Genomic DNA, 17,417 nt, shown 5'->3' on the forward strand with positions numbered 1-17,417 from the left:
GAATTTGAATTCTAATTTCAGGATTTTGAATCTAATTTAATTCAGGATTATTAAGAATTTGAATTTTAATTTCAGGATTATTAAGAATCCGAATTCTAATTTCAGGATTATTAAGAATCTGAATTCTAATTTTAGGATTATTAAGAATTTGAATTCTAATTTCAGGATTATTAAGAATCTGAATTCTAATTTCAGGATTATTAAGAATCCGAATTTTAATTTCAGGATTATTAAGAATCCGAATTCTAATTTTAGGATTATTAAGAATCTGAATTCTAATTTTAGGATTATTAAGAATTTGAATTCTAATTTCAGGATTATTAAGAATCCGAATTCTAATTTTAGGATTATTAAGAATTTGAATTCTAATTTTAGGATTATTAAGAATCCGAATTCTAATTTCAGGATTATTAAGAATCCGAATTCTAATTTTAGGATTATTAAGAATTTGAATTCTAATTTCAGGATTATTAAGAATCCGAATTCTAATTTCAGGATTATTAAGAATCTGAATTCTAATTTCAGGATTATTAAGAATTTGAATTCTAATTTTAGGATTATTAAGAATTTGAATTCTAATTTCAGGATTATTAAGAATTTGAATTCTAATTTCAGGATTATTAAGAATTTGAATTCCAATTTTAGGATCATTAAGAATTCGAATTTTAAGAATATTTAGAATAGGGGCTGAGATTTTCCTAATTCCAGGATTTCTCTAACCACTTTTTATCCCTTGTGTGTATCCCCCGCCCATTTGTGGAAAAGTTTATGATGTCGGTCTTTTTTTATGGCAAGATGTTTTTATTTATACGTTTATTTTAGATTTACCTCCGTGGGGAAAGAACAGAGCAGCATTCAATACATTTTAACCTACCAGGACCTCGTCGAGGCTATACCGCACATGCGTACTGGCACGCTATTCATGGCGGCATAAACGAGGCTCCCGAGCCGCGACCGCGCAGGACTGCACGACTGCCGCTGACGACCATCCGGACACGTGACTCTCGCGCGAAATAAAAGGATCCCTGTTGTTGGCTTCTCGGGCTCTTAAGCCTTGCGACTTCGTGCACATGCGCGTTTTCTCCCTCCCACCCTCTGAGGGCGCCGAGTAACCTGGAACCGGAAGGGAGCAGCTTGGGCTCCCTGCTTCCTTCCTTCCCCGCTTCTGTCCAGCGTTTCTGTGGTGTGTGCCTCGTCCGGGAAGAGCGTAGCCCAAGGAAAGCAGGGCTTTGGGAGGATAGGTTCGCGCCTCGGGGCCTCAGCCGGGGCGCTTGAGCGGGCGCCGCCATGGCGGATGTGACTGCCCGGAGCCTGCAGTACGAGTACAAGGCTGTGAGTGTCGGGGCCCGCTCGGCCTGGGGGAGGGGGGAGGGGGGGGAGAGGGGGCGGGGAGGAATCTCTCCGGGACTTGGAAAACCTGAGGAGGAGGAGGGAGGAGGGCAAGGCGGGGAGGCGGCTTTGGAGTGGGCCGCCCGCCCGAGAGTTGGGAAAGGATTCCCTGAGACGGGAGACCGAGCTTGGAGACTTAGGGAGACCCGCACATCTTGAAGTGCGGGTGGGGAAAAGAAGGGAAGGCGGGGACGGAGGGATGGGACGGAGAGAGAAAGCCCCGTTAATTAGTAATGTCTCCGGCCGCCAGACACACCTCCGCGCTTAGCTGTTGTGTGCTTAGGTAAGATGCTGTTTTCAATGGGCATTCCCAAGTATGGAAAATGCGCTTATTCGGCTCATTATAGCAAAACAGGTGGCTCGGGCCAGCGAGTGCCGGATCTGTATGTATTTTACGAAATGCTCAGGTAGAAGTGTTCAAATTATTCTCTTTTTTAGAAAGTTTTCACTAATCTTTTTAACAGCATTTAAAAAAAATTGTTTTTGAGTTGCACATTTTTTTCCTCGACTCTGGCCCACCTGTTGATAAAACAAGCAATATCATACCCTTTATGCATATGAAGTCAGTACATGTTTATTCTCAAGGATCAGCATCTGGGTAAAGGGAAATGTTTGCCGGAATTGAGGCTACTTGTGCTACATCCCACTCTTTTTCTAGCTTTGTAATATTGTGATTATTCCAGAACTCCAACCTTGTCCTTCAAGCTGACCGGTCTCTCATTGACCGAACGAGACGAGATGAACCAACGGGAGAAGTACTTTCGCTGGTGGGAAAACTTGAGGGCACGCGAATGGGTGATAAGGCACAAAGGACCAAACCCCAGATGCAGGAGGAGAGAAGAGCCAAGTGAGTATATAGACAATTTTGTCCCCTTCCTTGAAATTGAAAGTACTGAAGTTCATCCACTTTCTAGTTTTTACTTATCTTTTGTTGAAAAGCTTAAGCAAGTATATAGAGAATGGACTCTAGTAGAAATCAAGCCATTCTCCAGTTGATAAATGGTCAAAGGATATGAACAAACAATTTTCAGATGAAGAAAATGAAACTATTTCTAGTCGTGAAAAGATGCTCCAAGTCATTATTAATCAGAGAAATGCAAATTAAGACAACTCTAAGATACCACTACACACCTGTCAGATTGGCTAAAATGACAGGAAAAGATAATGATGATTGTTGGAGGGGATGCGGGAAAACTGGGACACTGATGCATTGGTGGAATTGTGAAGGGATCCAACCATTCTGGAGAGCAATTTGGAACTATGCTCAAAAAGTTATCAAACTGTGCATACCCTTTGACCCAGCAGTGTTTCTACTGGGCTTATACCCCAAAGAGATCTTAAGAAGGGTAAGGGACCTGTATGTGCAGAAATATTTGTGGCAGCCCTTTTCACAGTGGCTAGAAACTGGAAATTGAATGGATGCCCATCGATTGGAGAATGGTTGAATAAATTGTGGTATATGAATGTTATGGGATATTATTGTTTTATAAGAGATGACCAGCAGGATGAATACAGAGAGGCTTGAAGAGATATACATGAACTGATGCTAAGGGAAGTTAGCAGAACAACAATACTCTGTGGTGATCAATTCTGATGGACATGGCTCTCTTCAACAATGAGAGAATCCAAATCAGTTTCAATTGATCTGTAAAGAACACTAGAACCACAACATAACATTTCCATGTTATTGTTTGCTTGCATTTTTGATTGTTCTTCTCAGGTTATTTTTACCTTCTTTCTAAATCCAATCTTTCTTGTATAACAAGATAATTGTATAAATATGTATACATATATTGTATTTAACATATGCTTTAACATATTTAACATGTGTGGGTCTACCTGCTATCTAGGGGAGGGGATGGAGGGAAAGAGGAGAAAAGTTGAAACAAGTTTTTGCAAGGGTCAATGTTGAAAAATTACCCGTACACATGTCTTGTATATAAAAAGCTATAATAAAAAAAGAAAGAAAAGCTTAAGCAAGGTTGAGTATAAAACTACTTGACTGGAAATTCTTCAAAGATTTAGGATCCTTCATAAATGTTTTACAAATGAATGAAATATAGACTCTTGGCACTGGAAGATGTATTAGAGGTTAGATTTATCCCCTTCATCATACAGAATCAATAAACTTTCATTATTCTATAATAGGTCTTTTCTACTGGTAATATATGTGCAACTACTGAAGACCCAAAAAAGAAAGTTCTTGCTTCCAAAGTCCTTGACATTATCAAATAATTTAACAGTTGAAACTGATGTAATTTTATTGGTAGAAATGGCATTAAAGAGGAGACATTAGTTAAGTGCTTTTTCTGTTGTACCCAAAACACCATGGGACCTTTCCATTTGATTTGAAGCTGAAACTTTGTGTGTCTTGTTTCCTTTATCACATTGGGTTCTTTAGGAGCAGGGACTGCCTTTTCAATTTGTATCTCCAGGACTTTTTATAGTACTTGGAATATAGTAATCCTTTAATAAATGGTTCTTAAAATTCACTTATTTATTCACTGGGGATATAAATACAAAAAAGAAAGAGAGAATCCCTACTAATTTTACAATCCAATAGATGATACAAGTATTTATATAAGTATATACAGAATAAATAAAGATAATAAATAGGAAGTGGTTAAATACAAGGTAGCTTGGGAAAGTACATTAGTAGTTTAATGTGGAAAGTGGGAGATGAGCTACATTTTGAAGAACTTTTGTGAGATCAGGAGTGGGCGAGTTCCAGGAAAGAGAATAGTGGTTACCAAGGAAAGGGTAATGCAATGTTGTCTTGTGAGAAACAGAGAAGGCAATTTTGGCTGGATCTTAAAATTCAGAAAAGGGAGTAAAGTACAGTTAGTTAGTCCAGAAAGATAAGTTAAGGTTACTTTGTGAAGGGCTTTAAAAACTAAACATATTTTTTTTATATTTGAATCTAGAGATAGTGAGGAACTACAAGAGATGGTTGAGTAGATGAGTTATGTGGTCAGGTTTGTGCTGAACTCCCAGCAGTATAGGATGGACTGCAATTAAAAGAGATTTGAGAAGGCTCTTGGAATAATCTCCCTGAGGTGATGAGGGTGAATTAAAGTGACATCTAGTGAGTAGAGACGAGGACATCAGAAGATGTTATGGAGCTAGAAATGTCCAGATTTGACAACTAGTTAGATATACAGAGTAATAGAGAATGTTATCCAGTGTGATACCTATTAAAAACCTGAGAGACTAAAAGAATGTTGGTATCTTCTACAGAAAGAGGAAAGTATTGTGAAGAGCATAGTTTTGAATATGTTGAGTATGGCGTATCTCCAGGACATATACTATATAGGGAGTATATAGAGCTTTTTAAAAAATATTTACTGGGAGGAAGAGGGAGATTGAAAACTTGTCTAAGAAAGATGATGATAAAAATGATAGCTTGAGGACTTAGTAGGGTCCAGCAAAGGTTATTTTAAGAATTATAGAGACTTATTAGCACTGCTTGAAAGCAGTAGTGAAGAAACCAGTAGATAAAAAGATTGAAGATTTGAGAGGGTGGGGATATGATTGAGATTGCAGTTAATCAAGAACAAATCTAGAGGGGTTGGCTTTGCCAGGGAAAAGGACTATCTTATTGTCAAACTGGGGAAAAGGAGTAGAGAGTTGGGTATAATGTCAGAAGGCTTTGAAAAGAAGAGAAATGGGAACTTAACATCAAATAATCAGTTTGCTTAGTAAAATGATGGGTCAGGGGAGGAGGAAATAGAAGAGGTTTATGCAAAGAATATTTGGAATAGTTTCTATGGTAGTGAAATAGCGAACCAATTAGGGAAGAATAGAAGTATAGCCTTTCTTGTAGTAATAAACATGAATTTGTGAATAACTTGTCTCTGTGACTTACCCATGCTTCTTTTCATCTCAAAGATGTGAATGATGTAGTGACTCATAGAAAGGAAAGTACTTGATAACAAAGCTGATATTAGATTCCTTATCCTTGCTTTTTGCTGCTTCAGTTTTGGTGGTAAAATGATTTTTTGTAAGTGAAGATAGAATAGTTCCTTCCTATAGCAAATGTTCCAACAGAAAACAGTAATGTTTCATTGTTTTGTTTTTTTAAACAATATCTGTTTCTTTTGCAGAACTGATTCTTTTTTTCCTAGCACAGTATCTTCAGGCTTTTTCTCTTCCCAAAGAGACATACTAGATTGTTTATTTTATTTTATTGCCCTCAAGTTCTCTGATTATAAAAAGTAAATTCTTCATTTATATAGGAAAAACTGGTCAAAAGAAAATTCTTCATGTCCTTGGAGAAAGGAATCAAAACAATAGGAGTCATGATCAAGTGTTGAATCTTTAAAAATTTTAAGGCATTTGGTGAAAAGCTGGCATGGGAAATTTCTTTGTGTTCATTATAACAGGAGAATGATTCCTGAAGTTAAATGAGGATGGATTCACTTTGGGAAGACAAATTTTGTTATTTCCACAAAAAGAAACTGAAAAGGAAAAGGGTGTGTTTTAAATTAGTCTTATCATGTGGGTGAGAAGTGGTAGGGATAGGTCTTGATCAATTGCCTTTCTTGGTTCACTCAGACGAAGAAAACGTGATGAGGACAGGCACGACATCAATAAAATGAAAGGCTATACACTGCTGTCAGAAGGCATTGATGAGATGGTGGGCATCATCTATAAGCCCAAAACAAAGGAGACCCGTGAAACCTATGAGGTGCTACTCAGCTTTATCCAGGCAGCACTGGGAGATCAGGTAAGAACTAGACAAAGCCGCTAAAGAAAGATACCATGTTTTTTATTAGCGTCAAGGCATCTGAAATTCCCTATTTCCTGATATGATTGTTGTCGATATCAAACTTTTCCATAATAATTGTTTAGGTTAGGAGCCCTCATGTTTTTAAAATGATGCATTTAGGCAGATAGTAAAATAATTGATAATAAGTGCTTTGGAGTTTTCTGGGGACTAAGTACACTTAATCTAACTCTGAAGACATAGAATGAATTGATTAGAGGAAGTTTCTATCCAACTTGCCAAGCACTTATCTTTTCTCTTTTAAAATCAGTTTGTGCTTCCCTTTAAAAAACTGGTAGTCATGTTTGTGTGATTTTGGATCTGTGTATTTATATCTTTAATCAAAGAACCACGATTGCTTTATAATCCCATGAAATCTAATTTAATAGAGAAATGAAAAGGTTTTGATGGCTATAGTTTACTTGTTAATTTGTTGTGATTTGATGACTAACTTAAATATCATGTCTCCAAAACATGTTTCTTTTTCTTCTGTCAGCCACGAGATATCCTTTGTGGTGCAGCAGATGAAGTCTTAGCAGTCTTGAAAAATGAGAAACTACGTGACAAGGAAAGAAGAAAGGAGATTGACCTGTTGTTGGGCCAGACAGATGATACCCGATACCATGTGTTGGTGAATTTGGGCAAAAAGATCACAGATTATGGTGGAGACAAGGAAATACAGAATATGGGTAATAAAGCTTTTTAAATCCTTTGTTCCAATCTTATTGGTTGATTTGCTTGCTAACCCTGTTAACTACATTCCTGAGGTCACATATTTTCCCAGAACCTAGTAATAATTCTTTAGTCTGGTTGTTTTTGTGATTCATCTGTATTACAACATCATTGACTTGTTTATTGTCCTGAAGTTTTAATGTACTTAAAACTTTCAATATAGTTCAGGTAGTTAAGAAAACAGCTTAAAAGCTTAAAAAAAAAAAAAAATCCACTGGATGACTTTTGTCTAGTTGGAAGAGAAGTATTGGGCATAAAAGAAGGCTTGCTTAAGTGGAATGTCATTGCTGTCTACAACTATTTGGAGCCCTGTTTTGCGAAAGACTTATTCTAAGCTTGGTCCTAGAACTAGGAAGTCTGAGTAGAAACTTGCAAAAAGACAAATTTCACCTGGTGGTAATAAAAAGCATTTCTTGCTTAGGAATTAGTGCTGATTGGGAATTCATGAGTTCCTCTTCATTAGACATCTTCAGGCAAAGGTAGCATAATCTCTTATTAAGTCTGTTGTAGAGAGTATTCTTACTCAGATCTGGGTGAGACTACCTAACCTTTTAGGTCTCGTTAAGTCAGTAGTTCTTAACTCTTCTTGTGTCTTGGACCTCTTTGGCAGACAGACAAAAACTTTCTCAGGATAGTATTTTAAATACAAAATAAAGTACATAGCATTAGAAAAGAAACTAATTATATTAAAATGCAGTTATTAAAATATTTTTAAAAGTAAGTTACTAATTGCAGGTTAAGAATCCCTGCTTTAAACCTTTAAAGAGGCAGCATGGGGTAGTGGTAGGAGCTCAGGAAGGAGCTAGGTGAGTTATGAGATCAGTCTCACATTCATCATTAAGTAAAAGTAAGTCACCTAATCTCTTGAAGTTTTTCTTATATGCAAAATTGAGAATTAAATCTGTAATCTTTGCCTCAAGAGTACTTGTAAAGGTTAAATGAGATAAGGAATATAAGGTATTTTAGAAATTTTAACCTGGTATGTAAATGTAAATTTTTATTAATATTTATGGCATTTTGTGATTCTATTCTTTGATGAAGCTTGGTGACTTTTCTTTCTGGTATTTATGGGATTGAAGTGTTTTAACATGAAGTGATACAAAGTGATGAATTCTCAACTGTTTTAGCATTCCTGAAGATAATTAGGGGTTCTGGGGAAGGCAGATAATTCCTTCCTTCACTCCTGTCTTTTCCTTAATCACTCATTCTTAATTGTTTCATTTTCTTTTTTAGATGATAACATTGATGAGACATATGGTGTGAATGTGCAGTTTGAATCAGATGAAGAGGTAAGTGTTAAGTTTTGAAACTGTATAACAGTAATTCTGGTCTTTGATGGTATTAGTTTAATTGGGGTGGCTGGGAAATGCAGTGGCATTGAACCTAGAGGCATGAAGACTTTTATCTGCCTCAGTTTTCTCATCTGCAAAATGGAGATATTAAGGACCTACTTAGAGTTGTGAGAATAAAGTGAGATCATAATTGTAAATCACTTTACAATGTTTAAAGTGCTGTATAAATTCTAGCTGCTATTATTGGTGCTAGAATTTATACAGCACTTTTAAGGTTTTTAAAATTTCAAGCTCCCTTTTTACTGCCAACAAATATGCCTCAAAAAACCCTCACTTGTTCTCTCTATCACTTCTAGGTGAATCATCCTTTTTTTTTTTTTAATTTAATAGCCTTTTATTTACAGGATATATACATGGGTAACTTTACAGCATTAACAATTGCCAAACCTCTTGTTCCAATTTTTCACCTCTTACCCCCCCACCCCCTCCCCTAAATGGCAGGATGACCAGTAGATGTTAAATATATTAAAATATAACTTAGATACTAGGTGTATCATCCTTATCTCTCTTGCCTTTTGTGTTTAAACTCCTTAAGAAGGCCATCTATCTTTGGTGTCTCTACTTTTTTTCCTCTCACCCTCTTTTTAAATCATCCTCTGACTTCCAACATCATGATTCAACTGAAATTTCTTTCTCCAAAGTTACCAGTGATTTCTTCACTGACAAATCCTGTGGCCTTTTCTTAGTTCTCATATTTCTTGTCTTTTCTGTAGCCTTGTACTCTGTTAATCCCTCATCTTCTTGATATTTTATTTTCTAGGTTTTTGTGTTACTATCTTAGTTCTCCTACCTGTCAGACCATATTTCAAGTCTCCTTTAATAGATCTTCATCCGGATCATGCTTGGCTACCCTAGTTGTCTCCCAAGGCTTGGTCCTGGTCCCTTTTTTTTTTTTTTTCCTCTTTTTCTTGGTGATCTTGTGTGTTTTTTTGGATTCTCTCATCTCTAAACTAATGATTCTCAGATCCACTTAATATGCAACCCTAATCTTTCTCTTGACTTCTAGACTCACATTTCCATCTACCTCTTAGATATCATGAACTAGAATCTCATAGATAACTTAAAACTCAACATGTCTAAAACTAAACTCATTATCTTCTTCGCCTTCCTATTCTTATTCCTTAGCCTTTCCTTTCCTCTCTTTCCTATTATTTTGGAGGATACCATTATCCTCCTAGTTACCCTAGTCATTCTCACTTTCTCCTTTTTTATACCAATTTTTGCCAATCCCTGTCAATTTTACTTTTACATTTTTCATATGTACCCTCTTCTTTCCTCTGACACTGACACCTTCAGACCATTATCACCTCATGTCTGCATTATTGTAACAACCTTCTGGTTGATTTTTCAGTCTTGGGTCTCCCCTGCTCCAGTTTATTTTCCATTCATCTTTTAAATTGATCTCCCAAGGTGGCAATCTAACTATGTCATGCTGACCCTTTCAATAAATTTCATTGACTACTTATTTCCTCCAGAATCTAATAAAAAATAATCTGTTTGACATTGAAAGTTTTTCGTAAATTGACTCCCTCTCATGTTTCCAGTTTTCTTAGACTTTACTTCTCCAGTGTACTCTGCAATCCTATATAACACTTGCTTTCTTGCTGTTCCTTGCTCAAGACCCTCCATCTACCAACTCTGTACATTTTCACTGACTTATTTGCTCTTGGAATGCTGTCATTCTTTATCTCTGCCTCTTGGCTTTTCTGGCTTTATTTAAGTCTCAGCTAAAATATCACTTTCCTGATCTCCCTTAATGCTAATATCTTCCCTCTGCTAATTATCTCTAATTTATCTTGCATATATCTTGTTTGTGCATAGTAGTTTACATGTTGTCTCTCCTATTAGACTTTGAGTAGAGTAGGGATTGTCTTTGTCTTTCATTGTATGTATCCAGTACTTGACAAAATATAAACACTTAGTTGTTTAATAAATGTTCCTTTGATAAGAACTTATCACCTATCTTTATACTTGTGTATCTTAACATTGCCCTTTGATTCACCTGAAATTCTGAGTCCTGAGATCATGGAATTCCATGATTTACAGTCTTAAATAGTGCCAGGAGAAAATTGTTGTTAAAAAGATGGGATTTTATGGATGGAGGAGCTTGCAAAATCACTAGAGCACTATGCTGTTGATCGGCTGACTTTCCCAAATGCAGTCAGTCCATCTCCTTCCTATCTTCTCTCTATCTAGTTTGTTGTTCTTTAGGAGTTCTTATCCAAGATACATGTTCTTACAGGATAATTCAGTGTGTTTCTTATTCAACCACATTATCATCTGGACAATACATTTTTCTGTGGATTGCTCAACCAATGTCTTTTGAGTGACCATGAATCTCATTAAAGGAGTATTGATGGTGTTCTAGAATTCAGTACAATTAGCATATTGTTATCTTCAAAAAAGAATATTGGGTAACTCACCATTTGTAAGGTATCTTCTACTTTGTATTTTGCACTTGAAATATTCCATGACACTCACATACCTTTGAGGAGCATATCTACCTCTTTAATGCTTTGGTTAATGTAGTACTCCAGCGCTTCAAACAAAGTTATCTCTCTGCAGTTATGTAAAACATTTCCATATTAGTCATTTTGTAAAGAAGACAAAAGAAAAAATGAAAGAAATTGAGAAATAGTATGTTTCAGTCTATATTCAAACAATACCAGTTTTTTCTCTGGAGGCAGATAGTATGCTTCATTAGTCCTTTGGGATTATCTTGGATCATTGTATTGTTGAGAATATCTCAGTCATTCACATCATACAGTATTGCTTTGACTATATACACTTCTGGTTCTGTTCTACTTCACTGTGTATCAGATTCATTAAAATTCAGGTTTTTCTGAAATCATCCTGCTTATTATTTCTCATAGTACAGTAATATCCTATTACATTCATATACCACAGCTTGATCAGCCACTCTCCAGTTGATGGGTATCCTTTTGATCTCTAATTCTTAACCACAAAAAGAGCTGCTATAAATATTTTTACATAAATAGGTCTTGTTCCTTTTTTTTGGGGGGGGGGGAGCGGGGGAGTGTCTTTGGGATATATACCTAGTAGTCACTGGTTGTTTTGCTTTTCCAAATATATTACTGTATAACTTTCATCTCATATTACCTGCTTATTCTAAAAAGCTTTCATTAGTTCAAAATTTTAATAGTAGAAGCCAGGATATTAGGGACGTTGGCTTTTGTGTCTTATATCTCTTAGAAGTTATTATCTCTGATAAATGATAACCTATGGATTAAGTTCTTGGTAGATAGTAAGAAAGAGATGAAAAATAAGATTAGTGAATTCATATGACTCTTATCTTCTATGCTCAATATAATTTTCTTGGTCCATTCAGTAAAGTTTTGGAGGATATGGTGAAATCTGCCTTTCAGGAGGCTTTTTCATCCTAATTATTCTGCTGTAAGAAGCTAATTTTGAGTCATTTAGAACTGACATATTTTTATAGAATCACAAAGATCTATTTTGACCCATTAAATACATCCTTAGGAAGGTGATGAGGATGTGTATGGGGAGGTGAGAGAAGAAGCATCTGATGATGATATGGAAGGGGATGAAGCTGTTGTGCGTTGCACCCTCTCAGCCAATGTGAGTACATCCTCCCTGTACTTTCCACAATCAATGGAAAGTAGAGCTGATGACCAGTTTATTTCTTGGTGTTAGCATACCAATGCAAACCCTAACCCCCTAGGTTATAAAAGTAAGCTTGTAATGATAGAGCACTTTCATAGTGAGCCCAGAGGTAGGTGTTTATTCTCATATTTCAGGAATGGAAAAAATATATATATGATTGTCTGGAGCCTGGGATTGATGAACTCCTATTTCAATTGGCTAATGGGAAAAATTACATAACTGGTTTTAAAACGATATCAGTGGGCAAAGTTGGCTTTGTGGTTGGGAATATGGCTTGATTTCAAACATAGGAGAAGGTAATTGAGATATATTAAAAAAAAAAAGTATTGAGTTAATGATTTCAAACATAGGAGAAGGTAATTGAGATATATTTAAAAAGTATTGAGTTAATGATCAAATTTATTTTTATAGCTTGTAGCCTCAGGTGAGCTGATGAGCTCCAAGAAAAAGGATTTGCATCCTCGGGACATCGATGCCTTTTGGCTACAGCGACAACTTAGCCGTTTCTACGATGATGCCATTGTATCTCAGAAGAAAGCAGATGAAGTGCTCGAGATCTTGAAGGTGTGTTGGGGGTAGTTATGGGATGGTGCTCATAGTGCTGTTCCTTTAGATAAGTGGCTGCCCAGTCAGTCATGTCTATATTCCCTGGCATTACTACATAGGGAAAACGTAAAAGATGTTCCGGGAAGACTAGCTTCTCTTTTGTGAGGATTTGCTAGCCCTTTCCAGGGCTGTTTTTATCTACCTTTGTTATCCAACTGATTCACCCAACTCTGGCCTGTAGTTCCAAGAAACTGTCATGTGCTCAGTGACCCCACCCTGGTGAAGGTCTTGGCAGTGGGCTAAACCAGGTTGAGGGTAACTGTCAGGGGCATATCTATCCCAAACATGTGAAGTCTCCACCTGGTAGAGTAGGTGAATGAGAACAGTTTGTTCCAGTAGCCAAGAAGGCAGATGAAGCAGGCCTTGGGGGTACGTAGAACTTGGCCAGACATCATTGGTGAAAAGAGTGAGGTTGATGACTTTGTGCATCTGTGCCTCATTAAATCCAGTTCGTGTGCATCATAGGCTGATGTCAGTAAAAGGCCAAAATAACAACAGCATAGAGAAAGTAATGTGTGAAGCAAACTATGTTGATTCTAATTATACCTGGTGTTCATGTAGACGGCCAGCGATGATCGAGAATGTGAAAACCAGCTGGTTCTGCTCCTGGGTTTCAACACATTTGATTTTATTAAAGTGCTGAGACAACATAGGATGATGAGTGAGTATGCATGAGGTCTTGTCTTTATTTTGTATGTGGGTTTGAGAATAATGTTTTCATCTCTGTGGTTCCTGTAATATGATAACTTGGATTCCCTGTTATTCATTTCTCTGCCCCATTATATTTCATCTTTTTTTCTGTTTGGCAGTATTATATTGTACTTTGCTGGCAAGTGCACAAAGTGAAGCTGAAAAGGAGAGGATCATGGGAAAGATGGAGTCTGATCCAGAACTCTCCAAATTCCTCTACCAGCTCCATGAAACTGAGAAGGAGGATCTGATTCGGGTAAGGTTTGACCTGTAATTTTTCATTTGCTTTCTGTCTTTGGTGATTGTCTTTGAAAGAATTAGATTGTGAAATGTTCTTAAAGAGTTGAAATGTGGAGTAAAATATTATTGTGGACCACTTGAGTACATGTTAATGGGTTCACATTAGAACTGGTAAGTTTAAATAAGCATCATGGAAAGACCACAAGTGCTTTACTGACACCATATGGCTTCTTTTACACTAGACTGACATACTGGCTAGAGACTCTACATCCTCTGATGCTTTTGTGGGATAGAGGCTGTTCATTTTACTCTGATGCTTTTGTGGGCACACTGACAAGTATCTGAAATCAGGATCTTTCTTATTTTGAATTGTTAGGGTTGACCCTTTCCAAGTTAAGTTTAAATGGGTGCATCATAAAGAACTTAAATTTGAAGGTGATATTTGCTTTTTATCTACTTTAGGAGGAACGGTCCCGGAGAGAGCGTGTCCGTCAGTCCCGAATGGACACAGATCTGGAAACTATGGATCTAGATCAGAGTGGAGAGGTAGGTGAGCAGTGACCAAGGCCTTTTCAAATAGCTGATACAATGCAAGTATTAAAATTTTAAAGAGTGAAGAAAGTACCTTGGTGAGTTGTGCTTTTCTTTGATCCTCCCAGGCACTGGCCCCTAGGCAGGTTCTGGACTTGGAGGATCTGGTCTTCACCCAGGGGAGCCATTTCATGGCCAATAAACGCTGTCAACTTCCTGATGGATCTTTCCGCCGCCAGCGCAAAGGCTATGAAGAGGTACATGTACCTGCTCTGAAGCCCAAACCCTTTGGCCCTGAAGAGGTGAGTTCCTTTATTGATAAGCTATTATGTTGGTCCAGCCTTTCTTGAATTTAACAGTTTGAGTCTTTGGACCCTTTCTGGGAATCTAGGCAGGGTTTCCTCTTAATTTTGTACCAGAGTTGAAAAAACTGATTCCTTGTCTGCTCAGGGTTCAGATCAGTAGATACTGAGTTGAGGACATTGTTAGGACTTATCCATAGTGGCACTACATTTTACTTGCTTTGGCTTATTAATGTTTATGTTTTGATAGTTGTGAAGTCATTTGAAATTGAAACATTAAAATGCCTTATCTCTTTGCTATATTTGTTCCATTTCAATAAATGAATACTGTCTTTCTGGAAACCAGTGGTTCCAGGAAATTCTGATATTCTCTAATCAGGTTCTCTTTAGCAAGCAAGACTACCAGCTGTTTCAGATTCTTTCACCATGATGTATGACCTATTTTGTCTTTTTAGCAACTGCTGCCAGTGGAGAAGTTACAGAAATATGCCCAGGCTGGGTTTGAGGGATTTAAAACACTTAATCGGATACAGAGCAAACTGTATCGTGCTGCCTTGGATACTGATGAGAATCTGTTGCTATGTGCTCCCACGGTATGAACCCCACAGATTCTTCCCCTTACTTTTGAGCTCTTACAGTTTAATCAGAGTGTTATCTGCATTTTGTCAGTGGAGGGATTTTGAACCCAAAAAAGAATGAGTAGCTCGGTGGTGTTGGAGATACTCCAGGCCTAGAGTCAGGAAGACCTGAATTCAAATCCAGTCTTAGATACTTAATAGTTGTGTGATCCTGGACAAGTCACTTATTCTTCATCTATAAAATTAGTTGGAGAAGGAAATGGCAAACCATTGCAGTATCTTTGTCAAGAAAACTAAATGAGGTCACAAAGCGTCAAACATTGAACGAGTCATTTCTGAAACAATTGAAGAACAACAAAAGACAAAGTAGTAGAAGACTCACCAAGTAGTTGTGAGACTAGGACAAGAAATGAATTTATTTTACTTTGCTTTCTTAGCTCACCTCACACTTATTGCTATTTGTCTTAGGGTGCTGGCAAAACTAATGTGGCATTGATGTGTATGCTCCGGGAGATTGGGAAGCACATTAATGTGGATGGTACCATCAATGTGGATAACTTCAAGATCATCTACATTGCTCCCATGCGTTCTCTGGTACAGGAGATGGTGGGCAGCTTTGGAAAGGTAAGCGTATAGAGCTTTATAAAAAGTTAACACTGCTCTGGGCTCTCCCAAAATGATTATTGTTTTGATAGCTATCAATTTTAAACCTTCAGAGTGACCTAATTTTTTTATTTACTAATAATAGTGAGATGTAACTTAGTATTATTAACTCTATTTCAGAGTCATTGGAGTAGATGGGGTAGGTCATGAAGTAAATCTGTTAGAAATTAGTTTTGAACACTTAGATTCTTAGAATGTTTGTGGCTCTTAGAAAGGCATCAAAAGTTTGGTGTCCTGTGATAGGGATCTTTGCATGGAAATTTTTGTATATCAACAATGAAAGTTGCTTTGTGTGTAAACAAAGTTTACTTTGTGTCTTTTGCCAAGGTTTTCCCCACCTTCTCATTCTTAGTCCTTTTTTTTTATTAATTAATTTAATATTGTCAAAACAGTATTTATTAAAAGCTCATATCTGTCATCTAAGCTATTTTATAAGTTTTCGATTTCTTTTTCCTCTTTTTGATTGAAATATATAGTGTTTCCAGAGATGTCCTATCCTAACTTTTAATTTGCCATATATAGACATAGATTTAACAGTATGAGAATATGGATAGGGTCAGAAAAATGTAGTTCATATCCTTTGCTAGCTTTGTGACTATGGACAGCTCACTTAACCTTGAATTATTCATCATTGGCGGAGGCAATTTCCATGTCAGGAGAACCTTATACAGGCTTGGGCCATAAAGTTAGAGGGAATCTGCTTTAACTGACAACTTAGTCAGTGGATAGATTAAATGTGCTACCTTTGTCCTGAAACAAGATTTGCTCTGGATCGTAAAGCATATAAGATAAATTGTCTCTTAACTTTGCTGTCTGAGATTCCTCTTGATTCTTATTTCTTTAGCGCCTTGCAACATACGGTATTAATGTGGCTGAGCTGACAGGTGATCACCAACTGTGCAAAGAAGAAATTAATGCCACCCAGATCATTGTCTGCACCCCTGAGAAGTGGGACATCATTACCCGGAAGGGTGGGGAGCGTACCTACACCCAGCTAGTACGCCTCATCATCCTGGTGAGTGGAGAGCCCCTTCTGGATCTGCCTACTTTTATTAATTTTAAAGGAACAGGAAGCAGTCTTTATTCAGAGAAAATAAATTGAGACTAATATTTAGCTGAGATGGTTTATGCTTGTATTTAGTGCTACTGAGGCTGAGGGAAAATCTTGAGCTAAAAATAGCTTTATAGATATTCAAGTTCAGGAAATGACAGAGAATCAGGAAAATAATTCAAAATGAGGTGTCTAGTTGGAAGGGACCACTCTGGCTAGTCCTTCTTGAACCAGAATCTCTTAAGCTTCTCTTGACAAGGGACCATTCGGCCTTTTCTTGGAGAGCTCCAGAATAGAGAAAGCCATTCCCTTCAGAAGTGTTTCATTCTTAGAAAACTGAGGGAATTGTTCTGGAAAAACCTTTTGCTTTTGATGAGTCAGCATGTTTATCTTTGGAAATGCTAACTCTAGAAGGGGAAAACATTTGAAGAAACAAAAAAAACCATTGCATGACACCATATCTCCAGTTAAGAAATTTATTTTTTTTAATTAAATTAAGAAATCTGTTGGCAAGATATTATTTCTCCTGTTGGGAAGTTTTCAAGTGGTAGCTTCATCCATGCCCCTTCTAGCTTTTGTTCTCTTTGATTCAGCAAATGTATGTGAAGTACAGATTTTGTGCAAGACATTGTACTGTGTACTATATACGTTTTTCCTCAAGATCAAAGTGCAGAATTCCCTGTGATATTACATAATGATTGATTCCTTCTGCCCTTTAGTGGGAAATTGACTTAAGATACTCCCTTTCTCCATAATGTAGGCATTATAAACAATTTTTTGGTAGGTATAACATGATTGTTAAAGGGGGGAAAATTGAGTCCAAGGGATTATTTCTCTTGTAATGAGGTTAACTTTCATTTGCATCTCATCTCC

General features: G+C 37.0%; 1 protein-coding gene across 1 annotated transcript in view; it reads left to right on the plus strand.

The window, feature by feature from the left end:
- The first annotated feature begins 1,146 nt into the window (after window positions 1–1,146).
- The window catches only part of SNRNP200 (small nuclear ribonucleoprotein U5 subunit 200), a 39,140-nt gene continuing 22,869 nt past the window's right edge, over window positions 1,147–17,417 (plus strand). The window contains exons 1-14 of the mRNA XM_031950951.1: window positions 1,147–1,332; window positions 2,073–2,236; window positions 5,944–6,115; window positions 6,651–6,843; window positions 8,120–8,175; window positions 11,740–11,838; window positions 12,295–12,447; window positions 13,051–13,150; window positions 13,299–13,435; window positions 13,882–13,965; window positions 14,079–14,252; window positions 14,708–14,845; window positions 15,299–15,454; window positions 16,338–16,508. Of these exons, the coding sequence (XP_031806811.1) occupies window positions 1,288–1,332; window positions 2,073–2,236; window positions 5,944–6,115; window positions 6,651–6,843; window positions 8,120–8,175; window positions 11,740–11,838; window positions 12,295–12,447; window positions 13,051–13,150; window positions 13,299–13,435; window positions 13,882–13,965; window positions 14,079–14,252; window positions 14,708–14,845; window positions 15,299–15,454; window positions 16,338–16,508 (1,842 nt within the window). The 5' untranslated portion in view covers window positions 1,147–1,287. The remainder of the gene's footprint in view (window positions 1,333–2,072; window positions 2,237–5,943; window positions 6,116–6,650; window positions 6,844–8,119; window positions 8,176–11,739; window positions 11,839–12,294; window positions 12,448–13,050; window positions 13,151–13,298; window positions 13,436–13,881; window positions 13,966–14,078; window positions 14,253–14,707; window positions 14,846–15,298; window positions 15,455–16,337; window positions 16,509–17,417) is intronic.

The sequence above is a fragment of the Sarcophilus harrisii genome, chromosome 2 (assembly GCF_902635505.1).
Source record: "Sarcophilus harrisii chromosome 2, mSarHar1.11, whole genome shotgun sequence".
NCBI classification, from domain to species: Eukaryota; Metazoa; Chordata; class Mammalia; order Dasyuromorphia; family Dasyuridae; genus Sarcophilus; species Sarcophilus harrisii.